This window comes from Volvox carteri, assembly GCF_000143455.1.
Source record: "Volvox carteri f. nagariensis unplaced genomic scaffold VOLCAscaffold_40, whole genome shotgun sequence".
Taxonomy (NCBI): Eukaryota; Viridiplantae; Chlorophyta; class Chlorophyceae; order Chlamydomonadales; family Volvocaceae; genus Volvox; species Volvox carteri.
The window spans coordinates 28,017-40,723 of NW_003307583.1; the positions used below are offsets into that span (position 1 = coordinate 28,017).

A 12,707-nucleotide genomic window follows, 5' to 3' on the forward strand; every position below is an offset into this window, starting at 1 on the left:
CCCGGTTACGGTCCATATTCGATCTTTTAACATACTGTTCATAGCCTGCCAAGAAAGGATTAAGAGGGCCAGACATTAAGACTGCCTCGTCAAACCGGAAGTCAGCGACAGCTAAGTAATAATGAAAGGCGTAAATCACTTAAATCATTACTTTGTTTGTAAGGTACCGATGTGTAGAACGGCCCTTCAACCAGCGCAGGTAATTCTTACAATGCGGGACGAAACGGATCCAGAGGCCGTACCATGCATATTGCTTTGCGGGTCGCCAGCTCGACGGCACATGCTCCGATGCATACCACAAGTCATGTTGCAGGTTGGCAGGCTACCTCCCTGGTGGTCTGCCTCCTGGGCTTGGCCCTCGGAGTGCTTGCCAAAATCGAACCCTTTGCGCTGTCAGATGTGAGGTTACTAGATACATCGCACCAGATACGATACGAGCGCTTAAATGCAAAGTACTTACTAGAGATGCTTGACCCGGACCGGCTGTTGTGGTCCTTCCGAAAAACAGCTGGGTTACCAACGCCGGGACAACCCTACATCGCGTCGTGGGAAGATCCAGGATGCGAGCTGCGGGGTCACTTTGTAGGACATTACTTGTCAGCCCTTTCGCTGGCGTACGCGAGCACAGGTGCGCCTACGGCATGTCTGGGTTCCACAGGAGCACATACTCCCGTAAACTCATTCCCAGGGACAACCCATATTCAAGCCCCTCCGTCGGAGTGAAACAATCGCAGGTAACATCGCATTTCACACGCGTCTGGCGCTCATGGTCTCCGAGCTTGGGAAAGTGCAGCAGGCGTTGGGCTTGGGCGGCTACCTGTCCGCCTTTCCGTCAGAGTTCTTTGACCGGGTTGAGGCCCTCAAGCCCGTATGGGCACCGTACTACACGGTATGTTCCCGATTGCCGCACTCGCCCACCAAAGCGTAGCCTGCCACGAATGTACCTTGCGGCCACACGGCATCGTATGGCCCAGATTCAACCCCTACCCAGTCGGTCCTCTTTTGAACCAGATCCCCTTGCACCCATTCAGCCTTCCCTGGCTTGGCTCCACACCGCAGCTATTCGGTCTCCCCAACCGAGTGGTGTCTTCCTAAGCCGCTGGACCCAGATCCTCATTGCACCCCGTCCCTCCCTCGCTCTGACCCAGATCCCTATCGCACCATTCCCTGACACGACCCAGATCCACAAGATTATAGCCGGGCTTGTCGATGCCTACGAGCTGGGCGGCCAGAAGGAGGCCCTGGCCATGGCGTCCCGCATGGTGGCGTACCATTGGAACCGCACACAGGCACTTATCGCCTCTAAGGGCAGGGAGCACTGGAATGGAGTGCTCAACTGCGAGTTCGGGGGCATGAACGAGGTGCGACTTGCTGCGCTGTCAAACGCGGCCGTCCTTACTCCTCGGGAAACGGGGAGAGAGGAGCCGGTTTCGGGATCCCGGGCCGTGTGCTATGCGTTTGGTGAGGAGCGGGCAGGAGGGTATGGAAATGGGCAGGAGGGAAAGTGGTTGGGAGGGAAGCATCTCGGCCCACAGGCCAAGGTGCACTGGCGCAGCGGGCGCCGTTTCTCCTGATGTTGGGCCGCCCTCCGCTGTACCAGCTGCAGGGGCCGCGCATGGTCAGCGGACATGGCACCGGCATGACATGGCTTGCTGGCTCGCAGCAGTGTTGTAAAGCTGTCCTGTGCGATCACACTTGTATTCGATATGAGATTTTCGAATGGCTGTCCTGGAAGTCCTCCTGAGTCGCCGACTTCCATGGCCCTCCTTCCATGGTCCTCCCCGAGGCCTTTTTTCTGTGCGCTCCATGCGCATAGTACCCTCCGCTTCATTGCCACTTAGCTCGTGTCATTGTCAGGATTGACGTTGCTGCTGCCGCTGCTGCTGCGGCTATTTCTGTCGTTGGATTTAGATTGGGAATAATAATGACGGGGTGCTGGTTTCGGCGCGCAGATCTTGTACCGGATGCACCGGATTACGAAGGACCCGACGCACTTGGAGTTCGCCCGCCTGTTCGAAAAGCCGTTCTTCATGAAGCCCATGGTCAACAACTTTGACATCCTGGAAAGCCTGCATGCCAACACGCACCTGGCTCAGGTGCCGCCCGTGTCCACAGCTGCCCTCACGGGAAAGGGGTTCGTGCCGCACCGCATTCCACGCAGGATCCAAAATCCGCAGGACTGTCGGGCAGGGGCTATAACGGGGGGGGGCCGGAAAAGGGAAAGCCTTGAGAGGGCCGGCCATGAAACGGGAAACGGGGCCAAGGTACGGATATAGAACTCAAGGCGTAACACACTCATATGCACATGTTAAGGTTCCATCGGCTGTCTCGAAAAGAGGAGGAATACAACGCGCTCTCGCGAGAGCTATAGCTGTATGGAAACTGGCTGCTCTCCCAGGCCATAGCAACAGCAGCTGCAGCACTTTCTCGTCATACGAGCCGCAAGTGGGAGCTAATGCGGGCGTGGGAGCATGCAAGGGCAGGATTCCATGTGGGGATGGAGATCACGGGCGCCAAAAAGAGCACACATCCACCGCATTAGTGCACTGAGTATTGTTCTGCTGTGCAGGTGGCCGGCTTCGCGGAGGCGTACGACACTGTTGGTGATGAGGCTGCGCGCAACGCCACGCGCAACTTCTTCGACATTGTCACCACCCACCACAGCTTCGCGACGGGCGGCTCCAACGATCACGAATTCTGGCAGGCACCAGACCGCATGGCTGACTCCGTTATAAAGGTTGGGAGATGTTGGAGGGAGGACAAACGAAATAACAGGACGGGAGTACCGTAATCTGAACTGCAGAAGTCCCAGATCACACGGCAGTCCGGATGGCGTCTGGTTAGGGAAGAGGTGGCGAGGTTGAGAAAAGTGGAAAGAAGTCCGCGCGCAGCAGCCGCAACTGCTGCAACCGTACCGGCTGCCTGGGGTAAAACGCCCGCCTATCTGGTAAACCCGCCCTCTCCCCTCTCACCACGCAGCAAAAAGACGCGGTGGAGACGCAGGAGACATGCACCCAGTACAACATCTTGAAGATCGCGCGGTCGCTATTCCGCTGGACAGGAAATGTAGCCTACGCCGACTTTTATGAGCGTGCGCTCCTAAACGGCATCCTGGGCACAGCGCGCCTGCCTCCGGAGGATTGGCCCGAGGTGGGTAGGGATCGTTAAGGGGTTGCGCATAAGATAGGAAAGACACGCCTGGCGGCTTGGCTGGCCAAAGGTGGGAATGGTGGAGAGGGATTGGGTAAGAGGGAACGCCGAGAGGTGGCCAGAGGTTCCCCAGAGGGAGGGTAATGGGCTGGGGCCGGGCCGGCGCATCAAGCTTAGCTCTTGGCTCCTGGTTGGTTGTTGGTGGCCGTATCGCACAGCTAGATGCTTGCTTTATTAGGAAACCTCCAAAATGGCAACCACGCGAAAACGGCCTGCTGCTATTTCCTACCACTTTACTGCCGTAAGAAGGGACTGCAGGGACTGGGTTCATGTCCGTGTAAACGATCAGATGCCGGCTGAAGGCCTACTCCATTAATGGGCTTGCCGTATTGCCACGTAGTGTAGCGCAACATCGCTGGATTAGGTACGCTCAGGCTGGGGCAGGCTGCTACTGCACAAAACCCACCCGCGCACCCACCCACCCGCAGCGTGCGCTTCCACACCGCCACGGCGAGGATGCGCACCATCATCACCACCATCACGTCAACCACCTGCGTCGGAGCCTCGTCACGTTGTCTAGTGGCCCCGGTCAACACTCGGCGTCAGGTAGCGATGCCGGGGCCGCAAAGACGGAGGCGGGTGAGGAAGGCGTGCTTGTGAGCCCGCACCGAAGGCCGCACAACGAGCAGTGGCTGCCCTGGTGGGCCTTCGCGAAGCCGCAGCCCGAGTGGAATGCCTCGGACGCCCATGGGCCAGGTGGGCTTGTGGAGGGGTTCCTGCGCGTTTAGATGTCCTCTTAGCCCCCTTCGCTGTGTGTGGAGCTGTGGCCAGTTCATGTTGGAGATGTCCGGGCTTGCATGCTGTTGCCGTGAATCGGTGATGTAGTGCTGCTTGGACGGTTTGGGGCCGCTGAAGGCGCTGCGCCGCACCGCTTGGGGGCTGGCGTGAGTGTCCGCTCTGTATGTGCGCAGTAGCAGTAAGCGGTCTCTGAGCTGTCCTCTTTATCGTGCTGAAGTCTTTCCATGCTTCATCTTCTTGCAGGCGTGTTCCTCTACCTGACGCCGTTAGGCACGGGGCAGTCCAAGTCCGACAACATCCACCACTGGGGCTTCCCGTATCATTCATTCTGGTGCTGCTACGGCACGGTCGTGGAGTCCCACGCCAAGCTCGCGGACTCCATCTACTTCAAGTAAGGCTTCTCCGCTGAGCTTTGCAGCCTGCGTAGCAGCGGCTCGACAAGGGCGTGGCCTTCCCACCTCCGTGCGTTACAGCTGCTGAGGCTGCCTGGGACACGCCTTGTGTCTGCCCACGGCCCGCAGGGACATGAACCCACAGCAGGGCGGACCCAGCGACCCCTCCGCCCCCAAGCTGCCGCCCCGGCTGTACATCAACCAGCTGGTACCGTCCAAGGTCACATGGCATGAGCTGGGGCTGCGAATAACCACTGAAGCCGATATGTTCGCACCAGGTAACAGCATCGCACCAAAGCGCGTGAGGAACGAGATCCAGTCTACGTTTTTTGTTCGTCCTAAGTGTTTTGGTTTCTTTTCGGGCGTCATGTACTATGCTTAGCCCCGATTCAGGGGGGATTTCGGTGCCCCGCCAGCGGCGGCACTCCCTGCAGCTACCTCTGCCCTTCAATGCCCGTGGACCCGTGGCATGGATCCCAGGCATTATCGGGGGTTGGACTGACGATGTTGACGGACCGAAGAAGGCGGCAACATTAGGCTCTCTTGCTTAACAATCAGGCCACTTGCACCCAGCATGCCCATGGGCTCATGTGGCCGTGCCCATCCACCGAGCGCAACTCCGTGAAGGGTGCACAGGAATTCGGCACGCACGGGAGTATCATATCTTGATCTGTTCTGCTATTTAAGCTTCAGGGACTCTTGGCGTCTTTCATGCGCTTTGGGAAGCTTAATGGTCGTTCTGACCTTGCCCTGCCCTGCCCTGCGCAACAGGCCCTGCTGCCACGGCGCAGATTCGCTTCGACCCGTTAAGTGCAGCTGCTGCCGGCTCGCAGCTATCGGCTATGTTCACGCTCATGGTGCGGGTGCCGGAGTGGGCGGCTAGGGAGGCGGCCAGTGGGACCGCCGGTCGCGGCCGCGGCATCAGCATCGGCGTGAACGGCCAGTCCTGGACTTCCTGCCCTGGCGCGCCCGTCCCGGGCAGCTACTGTCAGGTCACCAGGTGAGTCGCCCTTCTGTTCGGTGTGCAAGGACAAGCTGCAGGTCGTCTCCTCGAAAGTCTGCCAAACGAGAAGTGGGCGAAATATTAATCAATTCGACAATCCATCCATGATGTTGGTTACGCAACCTGGTACCTTTTGCATCCCCAAGCTTACTCCGCTGTCTATGATGCATTTAGTTCAGTTCTGTGATGTTATGGGGGCATCTAGGAGCAGTTTTGTGATGACGTGCGTAAATCTTTGTGGACACACATAGCGGTGCGGAGTATGGGGCGTGACGGCGTGCAACCCGCCATTATTCCACCGGCCCCTCCCGGACAGGCAGTGGTCAACGGGCGACGTCGTGTCCCTGCGCCTGCCCATGCGCTGGTGGCTGAAGCCCCTGCCAGAGAACCGGCCTCAGTACAGCGGACTGCAGGTACGCGGATGCGCGCTGCTGTCGCTGCTGTTGCTGCTGCTGCTGCTGCCGACTCATTGATGCCATTGCGATAGAATTGCAGCTGAGCGGTCTCGGTGAAACGAACGCCAGCAAGACCCAGCTACTGCATGAGTGGGGTCCCGCCAGTTTGCTCGCCACGTTGGCTTCCAGCCATCCCTTTTGCCGGTGGGACATAGCCTCTCCGCTGCCAAGGCGCCACCGGCCTTCCTCATTAGGCCCCCCGCGGGGGCACACACTCCTATCAGAGTGTTTGCGCTGCGCTCCTGCCTGGGCCTAGCGTTCCTTTGTCAGCACGCACATCTAAACACATCTGCGTTTCGACGTTTTTGTGATGTTGACTTCCCAACACGCAACCGCAGGCTGTCATGATGGGCCCCTTCGTCATGGCCGGCATTACCCATAACGACCGGCTGCTCCGCCTTCCCGGCAGCTCCTCCGCTGCTGCGGCCTCGGCCTCGTTGGGCACCAGCACGGGCTCCCCTGTCAACCTGGGTGGCCGGGTGTACCTGCCCGAGGAGGCCGATGAGCTGCTCTCACTGCAGGTGGGCCGTTGAGAAAGAAACCCCGCAGTCACGAACATTGTTTTCTCGCGATTGCAGGAGGGGTAAGGGTGTGTGAAGGCAGCCTCCGGACGGTTCACTCTGAGCTGGCTGCCGCCTGCATCAGCGCCGACTGACTAGGACTGCTGCCTAGGTGTCTAGGACAAAAACGCGAACGGCACATGGGCGTCCTTGACATGCAGCCTTCTACTACCTTGCACGTGGACGTTAGTTCACCGGAATGCCGCTTAACACAGGATATTCGCGACACAGCGATACAGCGTTGTAATCTTAGCGGTGGATGTTGTTCCTTTTCATGTTTACGATGTATAGCCGCCGGCATTGCACCCTGCGCCTAGGCCGCATGGAACGCGAGCCTGCACGTGCGCCATGACGCCAACCTGCTGTATATGTCAGCGCTGGAGGACGGCGGTGACGCCATGGACGCCACATTCCGGCTGGGCCGCGGCTGCCACCACGGGGGCCGCACCGACAGCGGTTTCACTTCGTCGGTTTCGGAGCACCACAATCTGCTGTCGCTGCTGCACGGGCAAAGCCATCGACAGGACATCAGCACGGACGTTCCCAGGCAAGAGAAATTAACGGCGAAGGGGCCTGGCCTGTATGCAAGGAAGGGCAGGCTGTTCAGGGTACCTGCAGCGTGTGGCTGTGAGGGGGAGAGCTAGGCGTATCAATCTGAGGCTGCAGTGCGACCAACAGCGTGTTCCCCTGGAAAGCCTGAGAATCACGAGCACGTAGCGAGAGCTGTTGGTGTGGTTGCGGAGGCCGGCATCAGGTGTCATGGACGGGCAGTTCGAAGTATCCTGCGAGCCCTTCATATTTTCATCTCCATGTGGTGCATGGATAAGCCTGGGTATCCGGTGTCATGGGCTCAGCATGCAGCGCCGCCACCCCTGCTTCGCTGAAACCTCAGTAAAACCGCCAATGCCGATGCGATTACCGCCTGTGTAGCCACGGCGCCCTGTCCGACGCCTTCACGTCGCTCCGGTCGCTGATGCGGCTAGGTCAGCACGACGCCGGGCAACAACTGAGCCTGGAGGCCATGGCCTACCCCAACCACTACATCGCGTACGACCATTCAGATGTCATCGTGCTGCAGCCGGTATGCTGGCCGGCTGCGGGGAATAGGAAGGCTGCCCTGTAGTTATTATGTGTACTGTTCCACGAGTGAAACTGTGTACATCGCCCTTTAGGACTAATTGGATTAAGCCCGGTACTAGTAAGCCCTGCACCCGTTGGAAGAACGCACTCGCCGTAGTCGAGGGGCTGTACGTAAAGTGCGTCAACAGTTCTTTCCATTACGCTTGACCACGGGGCCGGTATCTTTCATGTGAACGGCACGGCGTGTTGTCACCTCATGCTTGCTGGCGTTGATCAGTGGACGAGCGCCTTCTGTGAGCTCTCTTGCCAGACCGTGCTGTTTGCCCATTGTCGCCTCAGGGAGCTGCAGGTTCGAAGGCCGCGTCCTGCAATCGGGCCATGTGGATGATGCGCCCCGGGCTAGACGGGGCCCCCGACACGGTATCGTTTGAGGCAGTGGCGCGGCCCGGCTACTACTTAACGGCTGTAGGGTTTGACGGAAAGGCATCGGATGTTGCGGCATCCTGTCGTGACGCGCCGAAGGAGACGTGCCAAGAAGGCGGCAGTGACAGCTCATGCACGTCGGATTCCTGTAAGTTATCCGTTTGCTGAAGGGTGGTGGAGTGGGGAACTGGGGGCATGTAACAGGGATTTCCGTTTGTTTCCATACTGGTTGCGGATTGTCCATTACGGTGAGCACTTAGTGGCGTGGAAGAGAGCTTTTGGTGAAGTCAGGCTCTAAGATAGCTCTAACCGTCCTCTACTTGCACGACAGCTCCAACGGCTGTCCTTGTGTAGCGAGTTTTGACTGCAGCCTGGCGCCCACTGCTTGCTTCTGTGCAGATACCGCCAGAGTCCTTTGTCGGCAGACCTGCGGTTGGTGCAACGCAACGCAACCTGCACTGCGGCTGCAACAACGCCCTGTGTATAGTCCAGCGTTCAGTGCTGCGAGCTCATTCCGTCTTGCATCGGCAGCACGGCGTGCGTACCCGGCGGGCTCCTATGTTATCGCTGGGTCCAATCGTCACTACCTAATTGCACCCCTTGGGAACCTGATCGACGAGAGATACACGGCATACTTTCAAATTGAGAAAAGCTGAATGGAATGGGAGGACGTTAGTTGTACGGCGCTTAAGAAATCCGGGAGGAGGGGTTCCGTGTGGGAACTGTTGTGTCTTGAAAAGAAAATATATGGTGTAATGCAGGGTATATGCGCATGGATGCATGTGACATCCACATTCTGACTTCGCCATATGCCAGGCCCGCGTTAAAGGTCGGCGAGCAGCTAATGCGAGTTTGGGCGGATCCACAATGCGAAAAATGCATGTGATGGCGCCGGGGCCTCCTGTGTCCATAGGAACGACTGGGTTTCGGAGCGACTGTTCTATGCAGGTGGATTGGTGGGAGTCATGCACGTGTATAGTAGCCGCCGTGCTCGGAGCCACCCTTGCAGTCTGGACGGACTTGGCAGGGCGACGGAGCCTGTGGGAAAGGAGAGCATTTTGACGAGGAGTCTGGCACTGAGCTTATATACAGCACTGTGATGTTATAGCTTTATATATCAGTGCCTCCATCGTTGCTGTATGCACGGAGGCATATGGCGAAGGTAATTGTCAGCTCCGTTAGCACGAATCTAGCAGTCGCACGAGTCATTCATGGTACTGAGTAAAGAAATTATGACGCACGTAACCATCGCACATGCACAGGAGGGCTGCGTGCTATAGGTATCGCATGCCTTTTCGGTAATTTCCGCCACAAACACGCGCTATGACCAGAACGAACCAGCAACTCAATGGATGATACCAAACTCGTATCGGCGCACGATATGGCAATCCCTTTCAACTATGCTGCATATATTTAATGGCTATGTAAAAGTTTTAGCATCCGCAAGACCTTTCGGGTGTATCCCGAGGTAGCTCCTATAGCTCAGTCGGTAGAGCGTGCGGCTGTTAAGCAGCGGAACCGCAAGGTCGGCAGTTCAAGCCTGTCTGGGAGCGCAATTATTTTATTGCGTTGAGGTTGGTGTTTGCTACCTTTCCTTTGCCTTCGACGATGCACTGCTAACTGTATCCAGAACGCACTAAGTACTACGTGGGCGGCACGGATATTGCACATTTACCGCCTATGCAAGCCCACCCAACTCTGAAGCTGTTTTTGCGTAACCAACCGGTCATGTATCTGGCTCACGCACATGCACCTAAATCCCATAAATGCTATATGTTTTCCAGGTCATGCCAGGAAAGTTGCTTCAAATACTTATGTCAGCCTCTCCCTCGATAGGCCAGCGGGGTTTACTCTACCCGGCAAATCAAAGTGTTTCGTTTAAGGAGGCCAAACACAGTTCAGGCCATATAACTTCCAGCACAGGAAGATAGGCCGGTCTTGTCCTCCCTGCCTGCTAGTCTTAAACAGACACTAACAGACGCATTTCAGAAACACTCTCCAGGATACCACCCTTGAGCTAAACTTGGCTAACTAAACTGGGTGACAAGCGAGAAGGAGGGAGCCCAAAAGTGCCTGGTCAAGGGTAAGAAGCACGCTTGCCAGTGCAGGATGAGGGTCGGAACAGGGAAGCCTGCTTTGGTCAACAATCAGTGCGGCAGAGGCCGCGGCCCAGCGAGCATATGATACTTTTGTCGGATTAGGTTCAGTTATAGCATTTGTAGTAACATTCCTTGGACTGCCTTTCAACTAACACTTACGGCTACAAAAAATAACAATATCCACCTTACAAAGTTTGATAGCCACGCGCGCACACTTCTAGAGGCTTCCCAAACCAAAGAAAACAAGGGTATCTACAGTCTAGTGTACCTCACTCATCTGTTAATTAAAATGTACGATAGACGATGGATTGCTCCGAAGTAAATCCCGCAGTCTGGTGAGCGCATCCACATTTTGTGATGCTTGTTATAGAATTTGCTCAATTGAGGGGGTTACGTTAAATTTAATCTGGGAGCCGCAGGCAGGATGTATGCAACAACAACCAGCTATAGGGGACGCAAGCATGCGGCTTCAGCACCGTCTCCGCACTCCTGCATCTGCACGAACGTAGTTTTTTTGTACACCGCGACGCCAAACCCTGCAGCTGATACGCCCTATGTGACCTTCCCCGTGTGACTTGCGGCATTTCCCAAATAGACAGGCTTAGTGCATCCACTGTAACTCCTTCCATTAATTTGCCACCCTTTCCGATTATTTTCCATTCCTAAACATAGCAGGCAGACGTGAGGCACCGAACGATGTTGGCTGCGTCATTCACTTCAGACTGCACACCTAGGTGTGCAAGAAGCTTGTGAGAAAGCATTGTGCAATATATAGATTTCATGTCCAAAATGCTAGCAATAGACCCACAACGCTGACGGCGGATTTTGTCCATCAGCAGCCCCGCCCCCTCGCCTTGGCATGTGTACAACTCATCGGCACACATTACGAGCGTCCGTCAGAAGGCTGGTGGGGTCGCTCAACCGCGGTGCGCTCGTTTGCTTTCAATATACATGTGTATGTGTGTGTATATGTGTGTGTGTGTGTTACACCTTCTGGGTTGCGTTTTACTCTCCGAAAATGTAACGGGCCCATACGATCCGGAGGCCCAAGGGCCAACCTAGGGCTGTGCTGTCCGAGATAGAGATATAACCTAAGAAATGCATCAGAACGACATCTGATACAGCATCGGGGCTACGTTGACTCCCATCCTGGAGGGTGGGACTAGCGACCCTCTTTGAGTTGGACAAGCGTTTATAACAGCAGCACATGGCCCACGGTCAAAGATCTGGGGCAGGCAGGCGGCACCCGGCTAGTGGGACCCCCACCTAGTTGAGTGCATAGCAGGGTATGCACCCGGATTATTGCCGCTGCTCCATGTGTATGAGCTGCTTGTCTTGTGGCACCAACAGTTGCTCCTGTTGCTGCCACTGAGGTGATGTTGGCGGCGACGGCAGCGGTGGTGGTGGTGGAGGAGGAGGACCTTGCTGGTCCGCATGTAAATGTATTAGTACGGAGGCCTGTGGCGGCATCTGCTGCGGCAGAGATTCAGACCGAAGCAGCGAAGCCTGCAGCCGAGAACCGCCCACATCACCGTTATCGTCCTGGAGGAGGCGGCTTCGGCGGCTCCAAAACCATCCCGCGGTGCCGAGATGGCGCGGGCACGAGTGTCCCGCTGTCTCTGCCTCCGCCGCCACCAGCTGCATCATGTATGGCCGACAGCGTCGGCATCTGCTGCCCCCCTAGCCCCCCTCGTGTGGATGCTTCCCGCGAGTGCTCCGGCATCCTCAGGACCACCTCTTGCACTGATAGCATTGTCCGTACCGCACCTTTTGGACACAGCTGCCACAGGTTGCGTGTTAGTGGAGCCACCCCAAGCATGAGCGGCAAGGCATCGCCGAGCTCCTGGAGGCAATGCAGTGTTGTTGCTCGGCCGCTATCACCACCACCTCTTGTGCTTGTGAAAGGTCTGATGCTGGGGCAACGCCGCTGGGCTAGGGAAACGCCGCTGGAGTGAATGGGATTGTCGTCTTACCCCGGGGATATAGGGCCCATGTCAACACGCACATTAAGGCCCCCACAGCTGACTTCAACGTACGGCGACATCCTCCTCTGCTTGGTGATAACCCTAGTGAACTATGCACGCATCACTCACAAATGCCCGCTAACTACGTATGGCTGGGAGGCTGGCACTTGGTTTGACGACCCGGCTGTATACAGCCACCCCACATGCCGCCAGCGAGCATTTTAAGTTTTTGGGAGGGGCTCAGCAACCCGCAGCTGGGGGTCGGCGCCACGCACCTGGGCGCAGAGTAAAGGCGTACCGTCAAAAGTACGCAGGGTTATTTCTCGGGAGGCCCTGGCAGATTTCCCTGGAGCTGCCCCTCTTAATGTTGTTAAAAACATAACATCAGGAGCATACCACAACAATTGCGAGCAAATCCTGGAGTACGGCGAGCAAACCCCAGTGTAATAATGCGTTATGCCTACGAACGGCAACTAACTACAACTGCCCTCAGCTTTGCTACGATGTCTGTAAGTAAGCACGCACGGCCCCCAGTCGAACTCAAGCCTTATGTGCTATTATGAGACGGCAGTCGCAGTGCAGGCGGGTCACACACCACGCCGTCCTATACCACACCACAGTGCAGGAGTAGGCTGCCGCCATTCCTACGCCATGCCACAGTCGTAAATCCGTTTCTGCCCCTCACCTACCCCTCAACAGCAAATTCCAGCGTACGAAAAGTTTCATGCTCATCTATTCTGCATTTGATTTCCCCACAACACGCGCATGTATTCGATCGTTGCA

At 56.7% G+C, this 12,707-nt stretch overlaps 1 protein-coding gene across 1 annotated transcript; it reads left to right on the forward strand.

Moving 5' to 3' along the window:
• Positions 1-288: 288 nt before the first annotated feature.
• Positions 289-11,915, forward strand: VOLCADRAFT_106211 (uncharacterized protein; the record flags this gene model as incomplete). The annotated part of the gene is made up of 16 exons (XM_002953988.1): positions 289-628; positions 735-889; positions 1,149-1,361; positions 1,953-2,096; positions 2,570-2,737; positions 2,980-3,150; positions 3,639-3,906; positions 4,192-4,339; positions 4,470-4,618; positions 5,112-5,340; positions 5,660-5,756; positions 6,137-6,319; positions 6,676-6,905; positions 7,289-7,439; positions 7,778-8,009; positions 11,311-11,915. 16 exons carry the CDS (start codon positions 289-291, stop codon positions 11,913-11,915), a joined length of 3,483 nt encoding a protein of 1,160 aa, XP_002954034.1.
• Between the last annotated feature and the right edge of the window lie 792 nt (positions 11,916-12,707).